This window comes from Orycteropus afer, unplaced genomic scaffold, assembly GCF_000298275.1.
Source record: "Orycteropus afer afer isolate SDZICR_OR568_19922 unplaced genomic scaffold, OryAfe1.0 scaffold00046, whole genome shotgun sequence".
Lineage (NCBI taxonomy): Eukaryota > Metazoa > Chordata > Mammalia > Tubulidentata > Orycteropodidae > Orycteropus > Orycteropus afer.
Window position 1 is genome coordinate 13,474,829 of NW_006921633.1, and position 24,458 is coordinate 13,499,286.

Below are 24,458 nucleotides of genomic sequence, written 5' to 3' on the forward strand. Positions count from 1 at the left end.
ACTTCATCATCTATAAAACAGGGTTGATATTAATCTCTAAGATTAATAATCTAAGATTAAGATTAATCTCTAAGAGTAATGTCACAGATACCAAAATGATTTCTATCTGTCATAATATACATGATTAAAAGATACTAGTATAAATACTTTCCTAATAATTTACCTATCAAAAATAATCTGGACTAAAACTAGGGATAAAAATAAGTGATGATGACATGGATGTTTTAAGAGTATACTCTTAGTGCAGAAATAAATGTAAATTTTTAAGTATTTTGTTTTTACTCATTATTTATTTTTTTAATGGCTCAGAAGGAAATGTTAAAAAAAACCTAGCAAAACGAGTTTGAGGATTCACTGCGTGAGGTGGATTTCAGAGAAAAAGAATGGGCAAATTGTATAGTTTAAAAAGTATTTATTGATTGAAGTTTTCCAAAAAATCTTTTCAAACAAATCACCAAAAGCCAGTACTCTCTGCTCTCAATACTAAGCAATTTTTCTCCAGCAAAAATAATGATGTATTACTTATTTTAAAAACTAATCTGTTTGTGACAGCTGTGATTCTCAAACACTTTTTCAAAACATAAGAAAGATCAAAGTTGGAAACAGACTGTATGTAATGATTAGAAAAATCGAATAGGCAGAGCCTTACACTAAGTGACCAATTAACCAATCTGATGGAGTAAGCTTTGTCAGGCCGGTGACGTAGCTCAACAGTCCTGCACATATTGGAGGCATTTGCACAGAAGCTTTCACCAGCACAGAGAGGCTCTTACAAACCAATATTGTAACGACAACAAGGGCGTAAGAGAGGAGGCCTTGCTGACTCAGTTTTCTTCTTCAACAGAATTCTCTTCTCCACTTTCTTCACCGACTTCATCTTTTTTCTTACAAGAATCCTGGCTGCTGGTATCAATAAAATAATTTTCTTCCCCATTTTCTCTTTCTTCTATTTTTTCTTCATTAAAGCTAGAGGAAAAGATTTATCAATCTTTCAAAGGAAAAATGATCTGGTTTAAAGGTAAGCAAACCCTCTGCAATGTATGCAATCATGGAGTCAATCTTCTTCAAGTGTGTGCATTCCATGCGGTGTAGTAAATTACTTACTGTGGCTTTTCTACCCATAAGTCTTTGTAAACTCTATTGTGGGAATTGCTATTAGCTACGGAGGAGATCCTGATTTTAAAGTCGCCCACCTAGGTTATTTCTGTTGGGCGTGGCACAATACAATGTTCTGGGAAGTTCCCACTCTCTCTCACGTGCTTAGAGTTCTGATGCTGTGATTGGCTAGTTTGACCACCCTTCCAGGCTCAAAAGGAGGCCTCCTGGAGGCAGAACTCTCTCTGACTGCTGGTGGAGGAAGACGTGCTGCCGAAAGAGACACGCACCCCTGAAAGAGACACGTGCTGCTGGGAAAGAGCCTCAAGAGACACGCATCACTGAGTGAGACACCGAGGGACCAGCACTGCTGGAAAAGAGACTGTGAGAGACTCTTGGCTGAGGGACGGTGGGCTGGGAGAGAGACTGAGCGTTCTTCCTGGACTTGAGTTGTAGCCTGGTGCTTCCCTAATAAACCCTGTAATCTGTGAGTTCTGTGTGGCCACTGCAGCGAATTATCGAACCCAGGAGAGAGGTGGTGGGTGCTTTGGGAGGAACGGTTGGTGAAAGGGCTGGAGGGAGGCAGCATGTTTGGCCTTGCAGTAATAGGCCTTGGGTTACTGCTGGTAATCCTGCCTTCCCCTTGTAGGGTTAGAGGAGGTCAGAACATGTGGCCTCCTTTCCATTTTAGCATTCCAATTTGTTACATATTTAAAAAGAAAGAAACACCTCTATAAAAGAGCCAACTGGGAAATTAAACATTCCTCTATTTCAAAATTTGAATGACTGGTTCTTTAAACTTCCTGTTAAAAGCATGTTAATATTTTGATTATTTATGTGAGTCAGCAATCTAAGTTATTTTGTTTCAAAAAAACAAAATACAAATACTTCATCACTGTGTAATACTTTGAATGTGTCAAAACATTTCCCATGTATTCCATTAGGTAAAAGACCTTTTTAAAATACTACAGAACTGGGAGGAGAATGTATGTTAGAGATTCTGGATAGAAAGGGAGAACAATGTGGAACAAAACTCAGAATCATTTGGAAAAAAAAAAGGGGGTAGTAGGGGGGACCAGGTTTGCTGGACCGATAGAGCCTGGTGGAACTACTGAGACTGTGGCCCCTAGCTGCCCTTCAGGTCTGGAATTGAACCCACACCTGTGGCTTCCAGCCAAACAATAGACAGGCATAGGAGTTGCACATTTACCTGAGGTAGATACACTCCTTGGAGAGAACAAGCATGGAAGAAAGAAGGGCTGCTTATGCACAGGGAGACAGCTCAGGGGGCAGGAGTGCATGAAGGGATGGACACAGGGAAGAGGTGACTCTCTGGAGGAAGTGGGAGGGGAGCTGTTGCATTGTGGTAAATTGTAGTCAATGTCATGAGACAAAGTATATATGTACTGTTGTATGGAAAATGAATTTGCTCTGTAAATTTTCACCCAAATCATAATTTAAAAAATAAATAAATAAATACTACAGAACTGTACGCTTTCTTGCAGGTAAGAATTTTTCAAAAGGTAAACCATTCAGACATCTTATATATGTTACCTTTCTTTATCTTCAGTGAAACTTTTCATCTCTGGATTGCTGAAGTACTCAAGTATTTGTCCACTTTTGCCTTTCTTTGAAACAAATTCATCACATATTCCTAGGGCTTTTAGGGTATTAGAATAATGCTTTTCTGCTGCCATTCTTGCATTTTTCTATAGGAAAGACAAACCTTTTTAGATGAGAACAAAAGATTTCTAAATTTCCATAAAGAATTGTGGGTTTATAGCTCCATGAAAATTAAGTCCCATAACTAGTTGGTTAAAATATGTATCCTCTATGACCAGCAATTCTGGTCCTAGGTAACTGCTCAGAGAAACTCCTGAGTATGTGCCCCAGGAGACAATACAAGAATGCTGATGATAGGACTGTTGGTAATAGGCCCAAACTGGAAATAACACAGATAACAACAGGATAGATAAATTTTGGTCTATTCATACAACAGAGTAAAATAAAACAATGTAAGTGAATAAACTATGGCTATAGACCACAACACAGATGGGTCTCACAAATATAATATGGAATAAAAGAAGCAAAGGACAGTATGGTTCATTTATATAAGGTTCAAAAACAGGTACAAGTAAACTATCTATCTTGTTTGGGGATATGTGCATAGGTGATAAAAATGCAAATAAAAACAAGGAAATGATCTCAAAAGTCAAAATAGTAGTAATCTCTAGGGGAGAGGTAAAGGTTGTGATCCACACAGGGAACACAGGAGCTCTCTGAAGGGCTAGCTAGGGGCTATGTGTTAACCTGGGTGGTGGTCACATGAGTATTTGATCTATAATTATTCTTTACACTGTACCTATGTTTTATGCACTTTTATGACTGTGTAAAGATATCTGAAAAATAAGAAAGTAAGTTCATGTAATAGCTGTCACAGGTTCTTTTATGTACCTACCATAATTTTTACTTTTTATAAACCATATCTCCAATTTAGGAGCTCTGGTAGAGTAATGCCTAAGGCACTTGACTGCTAATAAGAAGGCTGGCTCAAATCCACCAGCCACTCCTTGGAAAGAAGGTTGGGGAATCTACTTCCAAAGTGATACTGCCTCAAAAACCCAAGGAGGGGTCACTATGAGTTAGGTCCAACTCAATGGCACATAACAACAACATGTCCAATTTACTAAAGACAATAAAAATCATCAGGGTCATTACCTTTATTCTATGGAAGAAGCAAGGGATATAGTGAAAAGAACTGGGTTCACAACTCTGGAATGTCATTTCCTGGCTTTGGGACCTGCAGGGAGGAGGGGTGACCCTCTTACACTTGGAGGGAGACGGAAGTTGTCATAGTTCCTGAAACCACAGCTCCTGAGTAGATGTGAACTAATGTAGGGCAAAAATTGTCCTTTAAACCTCCAACTAAAGCAAGGAGATTAGGAATGGCCCAGCATCCTATCTGAAAAGGATATATGAAAGGACTCATCTAACCCCCATATTTAACAGATGAGGAAACCAAAACCCCAGAGGTTAAGTGGTTTGCCCAGCATCACAAGGCTGGTCAGTGGTATAACCAAGTCTCTTGACTTGTTCCACTCCACCTTGCTTTCTCTAAGGTAGTGGTCATTCTGGAGGCTAAAGACAGCCGGAAGCCAGACTTCAGCAATGCAGTTGTCAGGTATTTGCCTTAACCAGGGCCGCCAGCGTAAGGAGGGACAACAGAGTCTAGTGTTGCACAGTAGAAACAAGATAGCCAAGACTGATTACAATGGATAAAACGATCACCCAGTAATTTCTTAATACTTAAAAGTGAAAAATCAGCATTCAAACTGCTGTTAAAATGCACTCACTGAGAATAACAACAATTGTTAGAAAAGTAAGTAAAAATGCATCCAGAGGCTGGAATCCCAACAGATAAGCCTTGTAAAAGGCTGAGCCGAGTGAGAAGAGGAAAACTATGCCCTAAAGCTGTAGAGCAGAATTAAGAAACCCCAAAGCTAACGCTGAATGTATTAAGATAGTATATTCTGATTTTGGTAAAAAACAAAAACAAAAAAAACATACAAGTGGAGATTAAAATTAGCGCTTGTAAACCCTTCGTGTGAATCTGGTTTAAAATTCAGTTTAACATTTAGTCAGGTAATAAAGCCTGTTTTCCAAGAAAACAGGACAACATGGTTCGTTCTGTAGTGGACCCTATTAGGCACATTCTGCTAAGGGATAACTCAATAGCAGTAAGACAACAATTAAATTATAAATGGTTAATGCATAAGTATGCAAGTGAATTTATTAACTAACAGCTGTTAATTAGCAGCAATAGTCACAGCAAAATAGACTGCAAGAAAAACATACTAATGTGTTAACAAAACCAAAGCAACAGTAATTCACTTCCACAACCACTCTGTATACAGAATTAATTACATTTTAATATTTTAACATCAAGTTGAATAATGTGTAATTGTTCTTAATTGGAAAAAACATTTTCCCCTGCATTTTACCATGGAAAAGAATTGTAAGGACTATGACATAAATTAAAATCACTAATTGTTATTTTAGTAGCAAAGACTGCAAAAAAGAGTTTTACTGTTGCTTCCAGAAACCAAAATAACAGGTAAAGATGACTTTGTCTACAGTCAGTGCCCTAGTTTGAAGAAAAAAGTATTTTATCTTTTAAACTAGAAGTTTAGTTTACAGCAATGCTTTCATTCATTTAATAATTACCAAACACTTATTTTGTGACATGCCCTTGTGGTTGATGGGTATGTGGAGGGAGAAGAGTGTTTTGGACAAAGGAAATTCCATGTGTGGCCAAAAAATGGTTATATATATATATATATATATATATATAAAACTAACCTACGTTTACAACATTTTAAATTTCTTCCTGAGTTTAATTTTACACACACCATTTACTTTGTCACCTTTCTTCTGGCGCTTAGAAATGGTGGGTATTTACAGCATGACAAAATGCCTACTAGTACTGAGACTCATCACTACTATGTCAAGGTAGTGCTCTCAGCCTGGCTAACCCCAGAAAGATGTGAGGTTATTATCTGTCCATTTGATCACAGCCATTCAGTCTGGGTTCAACAAATGTTTACTAATGTCTGCTCTGTATCAGACACTGTCTAGGGTGCTAGGGATACAAAAATTTGACCACCACTTTTAAAATTAATTAACTAGAAAGGAAGAGAGACTATTAAGCAGATAATTGTCATAAAATGTGGGAGGACCAACGGCAGAGGTGTGTACAGGGGATAAAAGAACAAAGAGGAAAGAAAAACACTCAACTCCATAAGAGGAAACGATACAGGAAGTGATTTTACACTAAAACTTTTAAAGGATGAGTAGGAGACAGGAAGAGGCCTTAAGGGTGTGCAGGGTTCAGAAAACAGCACAAATAAAAACTTCAAGTTTAAAATTAGTACTCTGGTATGACCTCAAAAGTAAAGAGTCTGTATAAGGGCATGTGTGTATATAGTTGGGGGAGTAGAAAAGACTGGGGTGGTAAAGATCAAAGAGGTTAACACAAATCTCTGTACCATGCTAAGACTCATGAATTTAGCTTATGGCAGGAAGTAGGACAGCTTAGAATTAAGTTGCATGGGCTTCCGAAGCAGAAGGATTTGGGTTCTAATCATAGCCCCACCATTTACTAACCATAAAAACCTTATGAGAGTGACTTACCTTTTGTGAACTTCAGTTACTCCGTCTTTGTTATGGAGGAGTCAATGATAAGACCTCTTGATATCATTCATTGAAAATGACAACAAATGTAATCAGTGATTACCACTATTATCAGGGGTTACTAACTGGCTCAGAAAACCCCACACACCTGGCTGCTGTTGAGTCAGTCCAACTCACGGTGACCCCACGTGCATCAGAGTAGAACCGTGCTCTGCAGGGTTCTCAACGGCTGTGATCTTTTGGAGGCAGATCACCAGATCTTCCTTCTGAAGCATCTCTGGGTAGACTTGAATTGCCAACCTTTCAGTTAGTAGCCAAACACTTAACCATTCACACCACCCAGGGACTCCTGTTAAATAGCTACTTAGGGTTAAAAGTTTAGCATGGGAACGGCAAAATGAAGACATAATGGATAGCTTTGCAAAGAGCAAGGCAAGATGACTAGTTAAACTTGTGTAATAATTCAGATAGGAAATAATAGAGGTTTCACTTAACATACTGATATCAGAGATGGTGAAGAGTAGATCCAAAAATTTTTGAGCATGGGGACTTGACAGATCTCTTGGTGACCAACTAAATGGGGAGGAAAAGTGGCTCCCAGTCATCTACATTGTACCCCCGACTAAAATAGGAAATAAGGAGGAGGATCTAGGTGGGGGCAGGATGAACGTGAGATGCTATGGGAAACTGGCAGACGTGCCTACCAGACAAGTGGACATAAAAACACATAGTTCAGAGCTGAAGATAACTATCGTGGGCCAAAAGTGACTCATGTTATGCTATAAAACATTAAATAGATTACAGTGATTTTTTTCCCCCTAAAGTTGAAACTGTGGTGTTTAAAAAAAAAAAAAAAAAACCATCTCCTGATATGAAACGAGTGACATACAATTATATCCAAATCAATAAGTAAAAGCTTCCTTAACTGTGAGAGACTGAATGTGTCAATTCACCCATAGTACCTGCTCACCATTCTCAGGGAGCCACAGACGCAGACAGACTTGGGCTATATTCATCTGTCCCTTGCAAGTGATGGCAGGAGGTTCCAACTGTCTACTCTCCGTGTGTAACAGCTTGAAATTCACAACATGGCACCTATAACCTCCAGTGATTTTGTCTATAGTTATGCTATGTCATCCACACAAACCTCACTTTTATGGGGACAAAGAAGATGATGGAAAACTGACAAATCTCCCTTAAGAGAAAGATTATAAAACTGAGTGTAAATTTAGTGAAATAAGGGTCCATTGTCCATAAAACTAGTTTGCCTTTCCTATAAAAAGAAAGTCCTTTTTGTAAATTGTAGAGAAGACTGAAAATTATAGACTCGCTTAAAAAAAAAAAAAAAAAAAACTGGCAGAAATAAGTCTGATTCAATTCGTCATTTTGTTTCATTTTTTAATTCTTCAAAGACCTCCAAATTATATCATAAAGCCTCACCTTAATACTTGGCCAAGTTGGTACTGAAAAAAAAACCCAGTCATTAAAAACCAGTTGTGAGACTACTATTTTGAGAACAATTAGATTAACAGCATGTTCTTTATCACGATTACATGCCTCATCAACAAGATTCAATGCTTAGATTGTAAGCAAAATTACTCACTTGGCTGATTTGATGAAGCTGTCACAGAAACAATAACATATCTAAGAAAATTATATAACACATGAGAAAAATGGACTGTAAAATTAGGAGCTGAAGATGTTTAAAAAAGAAAAGCTGACAATAGATCTTAAATTCCTACAAACACAACCTGAGCAACTCTTTCAAATAGCAGAGGCCTCTTTTTTAATTTTTCTTCTCTTTCTTCTAGTTCTTGTCGGTATTCTCTCATCCTTTCCTTTTCACTCTTTCTAAAATTAAACAAAAGGGATGAAAATGTAAAAGGTCATCTAAGAAAAAGAACTTGCATATATAGCATTAAGACTGGGTAACAAATCAGAAATGAACAGCACAATTTAAAATTCCTTTCCCAAGCTAGTAAATTTTGATGAAATGGAGACTAAAAATCCTAGATTCTAGAAATATACATTTTACTCACTGGAACTAACCTCAGTACTTGGAGATTTCTGAAATCTTCAAGGCATGAAGGGGCTTCAAACTGGGCAAGTGATGAATGAATGCTTATCTCATTTATAAACTGTCAGTGTATAAAATTACAAACATTTGGGTCAAGCTAGATCTCTTCTCTCTAAGTAATTTCTTCTGAAAACAAGACCTGCTCTTCTTTTCCCTCCTAGATAGGATCTCCTGTAAGTTGGTGGCAAAGTTAATTAAATGGCTACAGGTCTGAGGAGAAATGGAGAGCACGGGAATACGATACACAGAGGAACAGGAACCAAAATACATTAATTTACCCAAGTATATTTATTTTTTAGACACAATCCTGTAATTAATTAAACGATGCTATTTTTTCTATTTAACATATATTAACTCTACCAAGATAAGATTTTCTAGATTGGGGAATACAGTTATACCATAAAGTTACAGTTACGCTTAATTATACACAAGTTGGTATTATGAAAAAGCCAGCTTAAGTTAATCCAAAAGACTAATGGACCATGAGAACTTCAATCTATATGACCCTGAGACCAGAAGAACTAGATGGTACCTAGCTACCAATGCCAACCACTTGCAAAAGGATCAAAATTGGAGATCCTTGATAGAGTAGGAGAAAAATGTGGAACAAAACTCAAAATCATGAAAAAGACCAGGCTAACTGGTCTGTCAGAGACTGGTAAAAACCACCAAGACTATGGTCCCGAGTCATCCTTCAGGCCTGGAACTGAATTTACTCCATGGCCAAACGTGAGACAGGTCTATGAGCTGAACACCTACACCAGGGAGATGCACTCCTTAGAACAATCAACCATGGGAGATCAGAAGAGCAGCATTTACACAGGGAGAAAGGTAAGGAGGCAGGAAGGACACAGGGAAAGGGTAACCACAGGGAGGAAGAGGGAGGTGAGGTATTACACGGCAGGGATGTAACTAGTGTCATTTTAAAAAAAAAAAGGTGTATGAACTACTGACTGTAAAATTAATCTGCTCTGTAAAATTTCACCCAAATAGAAATCAAAAAAGAAAAAAAAAGCCAGTTTACCTCCTAAGGTTTATTTTTAAGGAGTTTTTTTATTCAAACTCATCAAATTAAGCTTCATTTATCAATCAATTAATACTACATTATAAAGGAATAAGAACTATAATTAAAAGCAAACATATATATATTATATACATATTTCTATATATCTGTATACATACACACACATACACAAACATAAATCAGATTATTAAAAAGTAATATATCATATTATTTACCCAGATTTAAGGGATATTTTTCTACTAAAACAAACATTTTTATGTTGTACATAAAAATGTTTCTCTAGGGCACTGGTTTTCAGACTTTGTACTGCAGAATCCTAGTGTTTTGTGAAGGGGTTTTAGAGGCTGTGTGAAATACTTTTTTATATATATTAAAACTGTAACAAAATGCAAAACATACACACTAATACTAACACATTGGGGACATCAATGTGTTAATGTGTGCTACCAGATTTCACACAAACTTTGAAACACAGCTCTTTGACACGTGTTTATTGAAGAGTATTCTGAAATAACATGGCAAGCTGTTAAAAATTTAAAAAAAAAAGGTTTATCTCTAAATCAAGATTTCTCAATCCTGTAATTTGAATCAATAAAATAAAATACTAATTATCATTCTTACTCAGTTTCTAGATTGCTACCCACTGATTAAGGTAAGTTTGAAAACCAATGATCTGGAGGTTCTGTACCTGAGAGATTTTATTCTGGATTTAGACATTTGAGCTAAACTTTCATGTGAGTCATAAGCCTTAGCCCGGGTTGCCAGGAGTTTCTGCAGTTCTTTCATTCTTTGCTTCTGCTTAGTTAGGATCCGATTTCTTTCTTCTTCCAACATTTTCTTTTCCTCAAGTGCTCTCCTGAGGGCAACAAACTAAGGCTTAATTCACTTTAAGCCACTGAGAACGTTGTTTAGCAAAGATTCAATGTGGAATAATTCAGAAGTTGAAAAAAGCAAAGAATGCAAACCTTTTGAGAAGGACCTGACTTAGGAAACCGGACCTTAACAGGCTGACTATAATCTTCTCTATCCCCAAAGATTCAAAATATGGAAAATATACTCATTTCTTGAAAGAACACTCTCTGGCAAAATGTTGTATGTTATATAGTATAATATCTTACAAGACAGAGTAATAACTTATTAATAATTTCAAACTCACCAACATAAAATCAATATGACTATATATACTATTTTAACAACTATAAGTCAGTTACTACTATCTCCTAATTATTTTACCTTATAACTTGTTCTCTTTCTCTGGAAGATACTGTGGGCCTTGGAGGGTTGCAGTCACAAGGCACAGGCTTTGAACTTGCACTTTTAACTGGTGACTTGTGCCTTGGAGACAGGTAAGGCCAACGTGTTTCTTTCAAATTTTCTTCATCTGCTTTAATGTCTGCCAAAACTTTCTCTCTTTTAGAGGATGAATGTGAGGACGCATGAAGATCAAATGGTTCACAAGCTGTTAAGAGTTTTGAACACTTGTTTTCTGAGAGGTATTTCTGGCATTCCTTAGGAAGGTTTTCAACATCAGGAGTCTTACACTTGACCTTGTGTTTACACTTACACTTTTCAGGACACTTGAGTTTCCTCGTAGCTGGCCTAGATGGAAGAAGGGACAACTTCTGTAAAAGCTCTTGGGCTCTCAGCTGTGTCTTAATGCTCTTAATGAGTTCTTCTTCTTTTAACCTGTCACTGGCAGTTGGGCCATAAATGGATCGAGGTATAGGCCTGGCTTTAAATCGATTTGTCTTCTTTTTAGGCTTAAAAAAGTCTTTTCGCTTTTCCCGGGCTGCTTGCTTCTGTTCCTCCCTTGCAATAAACTTAAATGGTTTCTGTGAGGCCAAAAGAGCTTCTTTGCTCTTCTCCTTCACAGTTCTCCTCCGTTCTTCATTTTGTTTGACTATTTCATGATAAAGGGGAAGAAAGACATATGCAGGAACCGGATTGGCTCGGAATTTCTTTTGACACTCTGCATCTTCTTCTTGTTTTTTCAATAGTTTGTGTACCATTTCAATATCTGACTTGGATTTCATGTTTTCTTCTTTTTTCTTCTGCTCTCTAATCATCATCTGAAAAGGCTCAGGTATTGTAATCTTTGGCACCCATTCTTTTGGTTTCTTCCTTGTTTTTTCAACTGATGGGAAGTCGGTATCATCAGACTGAACATAATCTTCAACAGAAAAGTTTTTCCACATGTTGTTGATGAGTTCCTTAGCATAGGTCATCATCCTGTTTTTGCTGGGGTACTCTTTTTCTAGGTTGGACAACTCATCCTCAGAGGAAGATGCATATAAGGAAGAAGAATGACCTAAATCAGGCTCTGAAAGTGTTGGCATTAAAGAGACAGGGTGATAGGTGTTTTTTTCCGATATAGATCTAAGGGAGAAGAACAATGTTACATTTCAATTGTATGTGACTAAATATAAAAATTAATATGGTTATATAGTTCTAAGTTCAGAGTATAATCAGTCAGAAGATAGGAGTGCAACAGGGTTTACAGAAATTACTGCTTGTATTTAGAATACCAAACCCAGTCATTGCCATCAGTTGACTCTAACTTATAGTGACCCTATAGAGTTTCCAAGGCTATAATTCTTTATGGAAGTGGACTACCACATCTTTCTCCTGTGGAGGGGCTGCTGGGTTCACACTGCCAACCTTTTGGTTAGCAGCCAACCAATTTAACTATTGAGCCACCAGGACTCTTTTTTATTTAGAATAGAAGCTAGGAACCTGCCTATAAATTATCTAGGTCAACAGAAGAGGAACTGGAGTCAGCAGAGACTCGTTGCTTCTAACCTCTACTGGATTCTTCTCACATTTTCTAGAGGCCCCTTCCTAGAACAAACTTCTGATCATGCCACTCACCTACTTGAAACTTTTCGGTGATTCCTGTTGCTACAAAGTAAAGTGTAGCTCATAAAGCCTTTCAACACTGGCCCCTGCCTACCTTCCCAGTGTATGTCTTGCCACTCTACTACTCCTAGTTACCATATTGAAGTCACATCCAATTACATAAAGTACCTCTCACAACTGAGGTTTCTCAAGTGTCCATGCCTCACACACTGTGGTTTGTCAGCCTTTCAGGCCTCTGCGCATACGGTTTCTGCTGCTTTAGATGGCCTTCTACATCTGCTATACCTCTACTCCTTCTTCAAGACTCAACTCAGATGTGACACTTTTGTGGAAAATTCCTTACTAGCCCTCCTCCACCAGCATCTTGGCATGATCAACTGCTTCTTCCTCTGTCTCTCTAACACTGTCACATTATGACGCATTGCAATTTTTGGTTCTCAGCTTGTCTTTGAGCTCCTCAAGAGCACCTTGTTTTCAAATCCTTAGTGCTTAGCAAGGTCTGACACATAGCAAATGGGTAATCAGTGCTGACCAACTGGATGAGTTAAGGGACTTGCCTCAACTTTCAAAGCAAGCAAATTCATAGCAGAAATGCATCTTGAAATTACAGACTAGTTCAAAAATGTAAATCATACTTATGTCTCATAGTCTTAAACCCTTTGCACGGTATCTTTAATTCATGTTAACCCATATATGAAAAAGGTTTTTAAACTGAACTTTAATATTCATCGTTTAAAATGGCCCTGACTTGTATAAGAGGAACACTTACATCAGGTAGGTACACTCCTTAGCAGAATCAACCAAGGGAGATCAGAAGGGCAGTATTTGCACAGGGAGATGTCAGAGGGTAAGAATGCATAGGAAAGAAGGACAAAGGGCAAATGTAACCACAGGGAAGAAGTGGGAAGAGAGCTGTTACATTAAGAGGATTACAATCAATATCATGAAACAAAATGCATATGAACTGTTGAATGGAAAATCAATTTGCTCTGTAAACTTTTACCCAACTACAATTAAAAAAACAAAAATGGCCCAGACTAAATATTTTTATATATTTCGACAGCTGTATAAGTGGAAGGTCAGAGAGAAAAGACTAAATGGCCACCAAATGACCCTCAAAGCAGAAGTCATCTTGCAGGTTAATAAGCCATGAAACATTTTCAATGAAATCCTACTTCCATTTATCATTAAAAGTGCAAAGGGATATCTAAGAGAAAACATCTGAAATATTTTTATTCTACACTTTTAAGTGTATGTTTTATTTTATAGTCCACAAATTACACTGTGTACAAACTTACCTGGAAGAGATACTAGAAGCACTTTCCCTGATGATAACTGGCTGAATTCCCTTTAAATTTAATTTATTCTGGTACATTTTTTCTAACTTTGCCATAGTTTCCACATGGGCAGCCTTCAGCTCTTCTAGTTTCTTGAAATACTCTGCATTAGAGTGGTATATATCAGAAAAGTTCATGTCCTCATGGCTTATACGTGAATGTTCATCCATCCCAGAAAAGTTGGTGTTAAAATCAGCCTGGGGGGAAAAAAACCTGTTATGGTATTTGGAATTGAAAGACAAATTAAGTTGATACTGATCCAAATGCTGCTTCTTAAAGAGTTCACCTAATAGGTCACAAGTGAGCTATGTACATTTTCCCCTAATGATATTTTACTAAGAACAAGAGAGAGACCAATCTGCCAGAAAATGCTATGTTATCCATTTTATAAAGTATGGTCAGATCCCCAGAACAACCAATAAAGATAATTAACCCATTATATTGATACTGTGATAGGACAGAATCAATCCCCCTTTTCTATAAGGAGTTTTTATAAGGAGACTTAGAGTCCCTGGGTGGTGCAAAGAGTTAACGTGGTTGGCAGTTAAACAGAATGTTGGAAGTTCGAATCCACAGAGGTTCCTTGGAAGAAAGGCCTACCAATACTTCAAAACAAAAAAACAGCCACTGAAAACTCTATAGAGTATTGTTCTACTCTGACACAGATGGGATGCCCATGAGTCAGAGACAACTTGACAGCAACTTGGTAACTGGTATAAGGAGAAGCCTCACTCTGAGTTCTAAGTTTCAACTGAGATGAGGAACACAGTTCCCATTGCTACAAACAAGGCAACCACAGACCAACACTCTCCTGGAGCTGGGCTCCTGCAGTGTGGGCTCCAAGGGTGTGCCAGTAGAGAGGAGGCAGGGATACAAGGTGGGGAGGTGGGATGGATCCTAAAAGAACAAAGTTCTTGGTGGCTCACCAAAAAGCCAGGGAAAAGCCCTCTTCCCAGTGAAGACAGGCCTCGGAGGGAGTAAAAGGGAACTTGGAAGGAGTGGGAGGTTTCAAAATAGCCACTCCTGTGGACAACAAGAATGGTAGCTTCCAGACAACAGGCAAGGTTGTGGTCACTGCTTGGTCACAGCCAGCTACCCAGAGGGACCGAGTAGTTGAACCTGTGGGCTTGGGACCATAGTCACAGGGGACATCAAGCTCAATTGGCATAACATACTATACAAAACACTGTTCCACCTCCTACTTTGGCGAGTAGTGACTGGGATCTTAAAAGCTAGCAAGCTGCCATCTAGATGCAACGATGGGCCTCTTCTCGTCCAGAGCAAAGAAGAATGAAGAAAACCAAAATTCATGGAAACAATTAGTCCTAGCGACTGGTACACCATCCGATCTGCAACCTATACAACTATGAGACCAGAAGAACTAGATGGTGCCCGGCTACCACTGTCATCTACTTGGAAGGGGATCTATGTAGGAGATCCTTGATAGAGAGGGAGAACAATGTGGAACAAAACTCAAAATCATTTAGAGAAAAAAAGGGGGGGGGGGCCAGGTTTGCTGGTCCGATGGAGCCTGGTGGAACCAGAGACTATGGCCCCTAGCTGCCCTTCAGGTCTGGAATTGAACCCACACCTGTGGTTTCCAGCCAAACAAAAGACAGGCATATGAGTTGAACATTTACCTCAGGTAGATACATTCCTTGGAGAGAACAGTCATGGGAGAAAGAAGGGCTGCTTATGCACAGGGAGACAGCTCAGGGGGCAGGAGGGCATGGAGGGATGGACACTGGGAAGAGGTAACTATGGGAAGGAAGTGGGAGGGGAGCTGTTGCATTGTGGTAAACTGTGGTCAATGTCATGAGACAAAGTGTATGTGAACTGCTATATGGAAAGTGAATTTGCTCTGTAAATCTTCACTCAAATCAAAATTAAAAAAAAAAAAAAAGAGTGGTAGCTTCCATGGGTGGTGGTGACTGTGAGAGTAACAACAGAACAAGGGGGTAGACGTGGTTTATAATTATTCCATGTAAAGGTCATATCCTAGAAGGTCTTACTGGACTTTTTCCTCATTTCTTTTATATACCTCTCACAGTTGTTTTAGCTGAAGCAATTAAAGAGGTAAAACATCATTTACTCCATAAATAAACCATTTTTTACATTCTCTCAGTTGAGAAACAGTTGAAATTATTGATGATAGTGTGCATAAAAGTCTGCCAACCATGGTTTTAAATTTAGCCTACTGCCTGGAACAGACTCAAAATGAAAAGTGTATTTGCTATAGAATATTATAGATCCAGTCTGATACAACTCTAGAAAATAAATGTTTAGCTTTTCACAACAGAGAAATTTCTGAGATTCAACTGTACATAATAGTTATACAGTGTTTTAGTGAGCTAAAAATGATGAGAGGCCAGTGTTGAACTACCTGGGGTAACTTAGAGAAAACAAATGGAAGAAAATAAGTTTTCTTCAATAGAACTGATAACACGGAAAGTGGTTACTAACAAACCCATGAATCATCAGAAAACTGCTTTATATATGCCCCGTGACTCAATTAAGAGAATTTTCTGATTTCTTCTGCTGTTTCTGTACGTGCTTCTCACCATTACCTTTCTTAGCTCTGAGAGTAGTACTTTGGTAATGTGCTCATCTATTAAATATTTGGGGACATCCAGAATTCAGCTAGCTGCTGAAAGATACACATCCCATAGAAACTCCACCCGTGAGGAGTCTCCAGCTAGTTCAGAAGAGATGGTTGTTGTTTGCTGCCAAAGCAATTCCAACTCGTGGTGACCCCACATGTGCAGAGTAGATACATGGTTTTCAAGACTATGACTTTTTGAAAGCAGACAGCCAGGCCTGTCTTCTGAGGTACCTCTGGGTAAGTTCTAACCACCAACTTTTTTCATAAATAATTGACAGCAGACACTGAATGAGACAGAGCCCCACCTCCTGCCACCTGAGCAGGAAGAAAGACGTGACCAGCTATATCACAGTATCAGAAGTTCTAAGACACAATGAGAGCTCACAGAAGCAAAGCCTCCTTCTGACCAGGAGAAAAGAAGAGGCAGAGTTCACAGAGGTCATAACCCAGACTATATACAGCTGGATAAGGGCAAAGTTTGCTAGAACAGGGAAGCAATGAAAAGAGAACAAAGAAACCCGAGGCAGAGTGCTAAAACTTTCTTCATATGCTACCTCACAGTGACTCAACAGGCATGTGCTCTGCTCTCCATGAGCAAACTGAGGCTCAGAGAAGTTGGATGACTGGCCTGTACGCCACAACAGTAAGTACCAGGGCTGGGATCAATCCCAAGTCTGTATGGCTCCAGACACACCACACTCCTCCCAAAGGCAGGAAGGGCTTTTTAGTCACGAAGATCAGTATCCTTAAGACAGGAGCAAGCATGGTATATTCAGAGTAAACAGTCCCAAATGAGAGTGGGAATCAGGGCATATGGAATGCAGGGGAGGCTGGAAAACAAGGCAAAAAAGGCAAGTCAAGAGCCCCAACCACAACCCCCGGTGGCCACTATGAGCCTTTATGCTATAAGCAACAGGGGCCATGAAGGACATAGAGCAGAGGAATGGCATGCTCCCTGAGGATCCTTCTGGTAACAAGTAGGGTGGACTGAAGGAAGATGAGGCTGGAAGCAGTTAGTGGGTTCTTGCAAAGTTCTGAGTTAGAGGTATTAAAGGCAGAATTAAGATAGCAGCACTGGGAATGCAAGCAAGGAGGCTGACTTGAGAGATTTAGGAAGGTGATCCTAAATTGGTAACAGTCTGCCTTGAGGGCAAGGAATTGAAAAGATATATTTTCTTTTTGGTGTGATGTCTGTCTAGGTAGATGATAGTGCTGACATTCAGTAACACAAGGAACAAAAGGGAAAGAGTGTTCTAGAAAAAGGAAACTAAGCTCTGTCTAAGAGACATTGAGTTGGAGAGGATGGTGGTGCTGCCACATGGAGGTACCCAGGAAATGGGTGTGTATATGTCAGGAGACCTGGTGAGAAAGCTGAGCTGGAGACAGACATACAGGAGTCACCAGCGCACCCAGAGGTGGCAGGTACAGCCTTGGATGTGGTGTGATGATACTGCCTGGGAAAAACGGGGACAATGAGAGAAGCACGAGCATGAGGACAGAATTGCTGGAGAACACCAACATTTAAATAAGTAGAAAGAGGAGGTCTAGCACGACGGGAGAAAGTGAGACATACAGAGATGAAGTGATAAGGTATTCAAAAGGAGGAGTTTTGTTTTATTTAAGGTTAAAAGATAAGGAAAGGCTTCATGGAAGAGGTGACATTTGACCTGAGTCATAAAGAAGAATGTGGAGAATCATAGAGCATTAAGGAGGAAGAGGGAAAAAAGTACTCTAGACAAAGGGAATGATATTAGCAGAGTCACAGGTGACAAAATGCAGGGGCGCATGGACAGCAGGTACACACAGTTGCAGGATACCACAAAACCAAATCACACCAGTTGCCTTTGAGTTGAATGACTCATGGCAATCCTACATGTCAAAGTAGAACTATGCTCCATAGGATTTTCAATGGCTGGATTCCCAAAAATAGATGCCAGGCCTTTCTTCCATGGTGATTCTGGGTGAACTCAAACCTACAGTCTTTCAGTTAGCACCGAGAGTGTTAATCATTAGCACCACCCAGGGACTCCCAAAGGCAGGACAGCAGGAGAATAAGATGCATGCAGAGGTTTTGGAAAGTAAGTCTGGAAAGGGAAATTAGGTCAAACAGGAAGTGGATTCCATCTCTTATCTATTAATGGCTCCTGACCACTAGTCACCTCGTTTGAAAGATGAAAGGGTTGAACTGAAGTTAAGTAACTTTTCAGTTTGGAGTACTCTTATGGCTTGGGAGATAGATCACAGACTTGGTATCAGATCACTCATTTGAGCCTACGCTCTACACTTCTTAACAACATGACATGGCACTAACATTTTGAACATCAGTTTTATTATAAATAAAATAGGTATGTAAGGTATTAAGCTATCGTCTCTCAGCTCTAAACCTGCTCTTCTATCCTCTGTGACGCAGGGGCTGGGACACCGCATACCATGTTTCCCCTTTGCCAGCGGCTCCCTGTTAGACACTACTAGTAGAAGAGCTAGAGGGAGGCAAGACTGGAGGAATGTACTCATGCCTTCTTGTTTGTTCTCTGCTAGCTTCCTGCTTGCCTGTGTCACCCCAGCAACAATTCTTCACCTGGGCAGCAGCAGTTCATGCCAGTAGCAACAGCTGAATCCATCTTGCAGTTTTCCAACACATAGAATCACCTGCACTGTGCCCTCTCAAAGACTCCAGGATCAGCCACTGGCACCCCTTCCTTAGGATGTGGGTCCCAAGCCCAGGGAGCCCCTCCTCAGAGAGAGCCCCTCCTATGTTACTCAGAACAAAGCCCTACATACTCTGCAGCCTCCTTGATTTCATTTCCTATACTCTCCATTTCACTCACTCTGCTCCTCCTACACTGGCTATCCTTGAAAACATCAGTTCATTTCCACCTGAGTGCCTCTGCACTTTCTGTTCCCTCCCTAGGATGCTCTTCCTTCAGATAGCAGAATGGCCCGCTTGCTCACTCACTCCTTCGGGTCTTCTCTCAAATGTCATCTTCATCATGATGTCATAACTGACTACTCCATTTGAAATTACAATCCCCTCCTCCAACTCATTGTCAGCCTCCCTTCCGTTTTATTTTTCTCTTAAGTAGTCACCACCAATCATTCTACATATTTTTACTGACCGATCTATGTACTGTATGCCTGCCTCAACTAAAAAGCAAGCTTCATGAAGGCAAGCATTTGTCTGTTTTGTTAACTGCTGTACCCCAGTCCCTACAACAGTTCCTGACCAATGGCAGGTGCTCAATAAATACTTGTTGACACTCACAAATATAAACAGGTCTGACAGAGGATATTTCTACATATGTATTTATATGTGCTGCAAATATACCTATGGATATAGTAGAGCATATAGGAGGGAAACTTATGAAAACTTCTTGGCCATAACCAAACACCTTGAGGGAATGAGTCACTGGGCCCGGGGCTCAGGACCATAGTCTTGGGGAACATCATAATCAAGTAGCATAATATAGTCCACAAAGACAATGTTCCACATCCTACTTTGGTGAGTAGCAACCAGGGTCTTAAAAGTTTGCGAGTGGCCACGTACGATACAATGGTTGATCTCTCTTCACCCAGAGCAAAGAAGAATGAAGAAAATCAAAGATGCAAGGATACAATCAGTCCAAGGGAATAGGAGACCATACAAACCTCAGCCTACATGACCATGAGACTAGAAGAATTAGATAGTGCCCGCTACCAATGTCAACCACTCAGAAAGGGATCAGTGCAGTAGATCCTGGATAGAGTGGGAAAAAAATGCAGAATAAAACTCAAAATTATAAAAAGAGCAGGCTTACTGGCCTGATAGAGATTGGTGAAAGCCCCGAGACCATGGCCCCTAGTCACCTTTCAGGCCTAGAATTGAACTCACTCCCGTGGCTTCCAGCCAAATAACAGACAGGCCTATAAGGTGAACATTGATACCATGTAGGTACACTCCTTAAAACAATCAACCACGGGAAATCAGAAGAGCAGCATTTGCACAGAGAGACAGTTTAGAGGGCAGGAATACATAGCAAAAAAGGACACAGAGGAGAACTGGGAAGAGAGCTATTATATTATGGGGATTACAATCAATGTCATGAAACAAAATGTGTATGAACTGTTGAATGGAAAATGAATTAATTCTGTAAACTTTCACCCAAATGACAATTAAAAAAAAAAAAAAGCTTGTGAGCAGCCAACTAATGTGCAACTATTGGTCTTCCCCTGTCCAGAGCAAAGAAGAGTGAAGAAAATCAAAGACACAAGGACACAATTAGTCCAATGGACTAATAATGGATGCAGCCTCCTAGATCTTGAGACCAGAAGAACTAGACGGTGCCCAGCTATCACTGCTGACCACCTTGAAAGTGATCATAATAGGAGGGCCTAGATAGAGTGGGACAAAAATGTGGAACAAAATTCAAAATTATAAAAAAAAAGACCAGGCTTACTGGTCTGATAGAGACTGGCAGAACTCTCAAGACTATGGCTCTTAGATACACTTCAAGCCTGGAACTGAACTCATCCCAGTGGCTCAACTTTCAGGCAAACAATAAACAGGCCTATAGAAGGCTGGCAGTTCAAATCCCCCAGCCACTCCTTGGAAGGAAGGCTGGGCAATCTACTTCTGTAGTGATAACTGCCTCAGTAACCCAAGGAGGGGTTGCTATGTGTTGGATCCAACTTCACGGCAGTGTTTATAGGTGAACGATAACAGCAGAGAGGTCTGCACTTCTTAGAAAAATCAACTATATGAGATCAAAAGGGCTTCATGTGTTCAGGGATAAAGCTCAGAAGGCAAGAAGATAGGGAAGAAGGGTGAATGGAAACAGTAAATACAGGGAAGAAATGGGAAGAGTGCTGTTACATCATGGGGATTGAAATCAATGTCACAAAACAAAATGTGTATGAATTGTTGAATGGAAAACCACAATGTGCTCTGTAAACTTTCACCCAAATCACAATAAACAGTTAAAACAAATATTTTTGAATGAATGAATGTACAATTTAAAAATACACCATCTCTGCACATATCAACATGGTTAAGTTCCAAAGACCAGGTTGTGGTGCAAAATCAGTGTTACACAAAAATGGAAGATGATCACATTGGATCATAAAATGGAGGCTGGCTACATCATTACATAACTGTCAAATTATATCATTATGTAACTGTCAAACCACAGACAGTCATTTCCCAGCCAAGTTGAAACATAACCCGAACAATGGCCATTACTCTCACCTCCCACTTTGGTGTTAATAACTGACATAGTTTGTTAATGTGCAAAATAGTTGGATAGTAGATTTTTTTTTTTACTCTTGTTGTAAATGCAAAATGTCAGATAACAAGATAGACAATAACTGAGAAAAAGATATATAAGTTCCCACCAAGAAAAGTTATCCCTCACAAAAGTGTGAATCATTCAAAAAAATATGCTGCTCGAAAGAGCTATATTCTACTGAATACTAGGGAAAAGCCTATTATTCAAACACTGTAATTAAAATATGGGAGATATTCCAAAGAACTACTTTGAGGCAAAAGGATCCAATGCTCACCATTCATTCTTTCAGAGAACCCCTTAAAATAAGACCTTATAACAATCACATACACCAAAAGAATCCTAGTGGAAGGGCTTGCAGAAACTGTTTGCCAAAGATAGAGAAGGATCAAGGAATGGAGGAACACTAAGACTAGAGAAGCTGAGATGAAGATTTTCCCCAGAGAACAAAGAGAGCCTTCCCTAAGAGCTGGTGCCCTGACTTTGGACTTTCAGCCTCCTAAACTGTGAGAAAACAAAATTTTGTTCATTAAAGCCAAAAAAATAAATAAATATAATATAATATAAAAGCACAAGTAGTTTCTGAAGAGATGTGGCAGGTGAAATAAGTTAAACCTACACATTGATTTTTTTTCAATGCATAGTATCTAATCCATTTGCAGCATAATACTGTTAACATAAGGTTGAAATTTTCAGATATATTAATCTTGTAGTGTTTTAACTAAAATAGATGAAGGGCTAATAAGTGACATCTGTTTCTAATTTCACCTTTAATTGTCTCCATACAGAAGAAAATATTTACTATATCCAATAACCTAGGCCAAGAACATTTTTTTTCAAGAGCCTAAAATAGCACCCTTTCCATTTAATTGCTTGGCTTTTTGTGGAATGTTGTAAATGCAGACCTGAGATTAGAGGATAATCTTCTCTAGATTGGCTTGACCCACTTAGATGCTCAATCTTTGTAGCACCTGTTGTTTCCCTAGTAGTCAACACATATAAAGAATTATTGTAGTCTGTCTAGTTTCATTTGCAGTTGTAGAATTTTTATTTTTTAATTTTTTTTGCCTTGAAAAAGAATTGTAAGGAATAAAGACAAAGCTCAACATACTAACCTAGGTGAACCTCCAAGATATTCATTGATAAGTGAAAAAATGCAAGTTGCAGAACAATATGCAATAAATACCAAAAAGAACCAACCAAACTCACAGCCATCAAGTCCGATCCGACTTAAAATGATGCCTCCTTGGAATTCCAAGGCAGTATCACTATGGAAGTAGATTGCCCAACCTTCCTTCCCAGGAGTGGTTGGTGGGTTTGAACCACCAGCCTTCTGACTAGCAGTCAAATGCCTTAGGCACTAGGCTACCAGAGATACTGTTTTTAAAATGCTAAAAACTCCCAGATATAAATCTCCAGCCCAGCTACCACAGAACTCATGTTTCAAAGTATCAGCTACTTCTTACATATTTCCACTTGATAGTCTCACAGGCAATTTAAACTTACCATGCCCAAAACTGAAACCTTGATTCCTACCTCCCCAAACCTCTTCCTCCCCCAGTCTTCCCTAGTTCAGTAAACAGCATCACCTTCCTTGCAGCTGTTCAAACTAGAAACCTGGGAACAGGCATTCTTGATTTTTTTTTCTTCCTAGGCCCTCACATCCAATCCAACAGTAATCCTGTCCATTCTAGAAAAACCTGTCCACTTCTCACTACATCCCCTGCAACAACTTCCCAGTGCACCTAGAATAAAATTGAAACCCTTTACCTTGGTCTACAAGGACACGCATGATCACCACAACTTCATCTCCTCCCGCTCTCCTCCTCTCTCTTTCCTAGTCCTGCTGTCTTTCTTTCAGATCCTTAATTTCTTCCCATCTTTGGGCTTCTGCATATGCTGTTCCCTCCACCTGGAATGCTCTTCCTAACCCCACTCTTCAGATGACTCTTATTTTCATCTATCAGGGATCAACTTAAAAGTTACCAACTCATTTAGGTAAATCTCTCCTATTTCTTTTTTCAATCATAGTAGCCTGTTCATTTCATTCACAACATTTCCTGTCTTATAATCATTTGACTGCTCATTTTCTATTATCTAACTTCCCCACAGGGATATCTTCCTCACAGGAATAGCTAACTTCACCATAAGGGATATCATGGCTGATGTCAGATGGATCTTGGCTGAAAGCAAATAATACCAGAAAGATGTTTACCTATGTGTTATTGATTATGCAAAGGCATTCGACTGTGTAGACCATAACAAATTATAGATAATATTGTGAGGAATGAGAATTACAGAACACTTAATTATGTTTATGAGGAACTTGTATATAGCCTAATAGGCTGTCATTCAAACAGAACAGGGGAATAATGCATGGTTTAAAACCTGGAAAGGTGTATGTTGGGGCTGTATCCTTTTACCATTCTTATTCAATTGGTATGCTGAGCATATAGTCCGAGAAGCTAGACTATATGAAGAATGTGACATTAGGATTGGAAGAAGACTCATCAACAATCAAGGATATGCAAATGACACAACCTTGCTTGCTGAAAGTGAAGAGGACTTGAAGCACTTACTGATGAAGATCAAAGACTTTTAAAAAAGTATGGATTTCACCTCAACATATTGAGAACAAAAATCCTCACAACTGGACCAATAAGCAGCATCATGACAAATGGAATAAAGACTGAAGTTGTCAGAGATTTCAGTTTACTTTGATCCACAATCAATGCATACAGAAGCAGCAGTCAAGAAATCAGATGCTATATTGTACTGGGTAAATCTGCTGCAAAAGATCCCTTTAAAGTGTTAAGGAGCAAAGATGTCATTTTGAAGACTAAGGGGAGCTCTGGTAGCATAGTGGCTAAGGCACTTGACTGCTCACCAGATGGCTGGCGGTTCAAACCCATCAGCCACTCCCCGGAAGGAAGGTTGGGCAATCCTACTTCCGTAGTGATACTGCCTCGGAAACCCAAGGAGGGGTCGCTATGAGTCAGGGCTGACTCAATGGCACATA

At 39.3% G+C, this 24,458-nt stretch overlaps 1 protein-coding gene across 1 annotated transcript in view; it reads right to left on the reverse strand.

Annotated features, from left to right (window-relative positions):
- Positions 1-824: 824 nt before the first annotated feature.
- FAM161A (FAM161 centrosomal protein A) overlaps positions 825-24,458 on the reverse strand; it is a 27,014-nt gene continuing 3,380 nt past the window's right edge. Inside the window, exons 2-7 of the mRNA XM_007938047.1 lie at positions 13,541-13,776; positions 10,620-11,762; positions 10,075-10,242; positions 8,037-8,136; positions 2,650-2,804; positions 825-966 (exon numbers count right to left, since the gene is read on the reverse strand). Of these exons, the coding sequence (XP_007936238.1) occupies positions 825-966; positions 2,650-2,804; positions 8,037-8,136; positions 10,075-10,242; positions 10,620-11,762; positions 13,541-13,776 (1,944 nt within the window). The remainder of the gene's footprint in view (positions 967-2,649; positions 2,805-8,036; positions 8,137-10,074; positions 10,243-10,619; positions 11,763-13,540; positions 13,777-24,458) is intronic.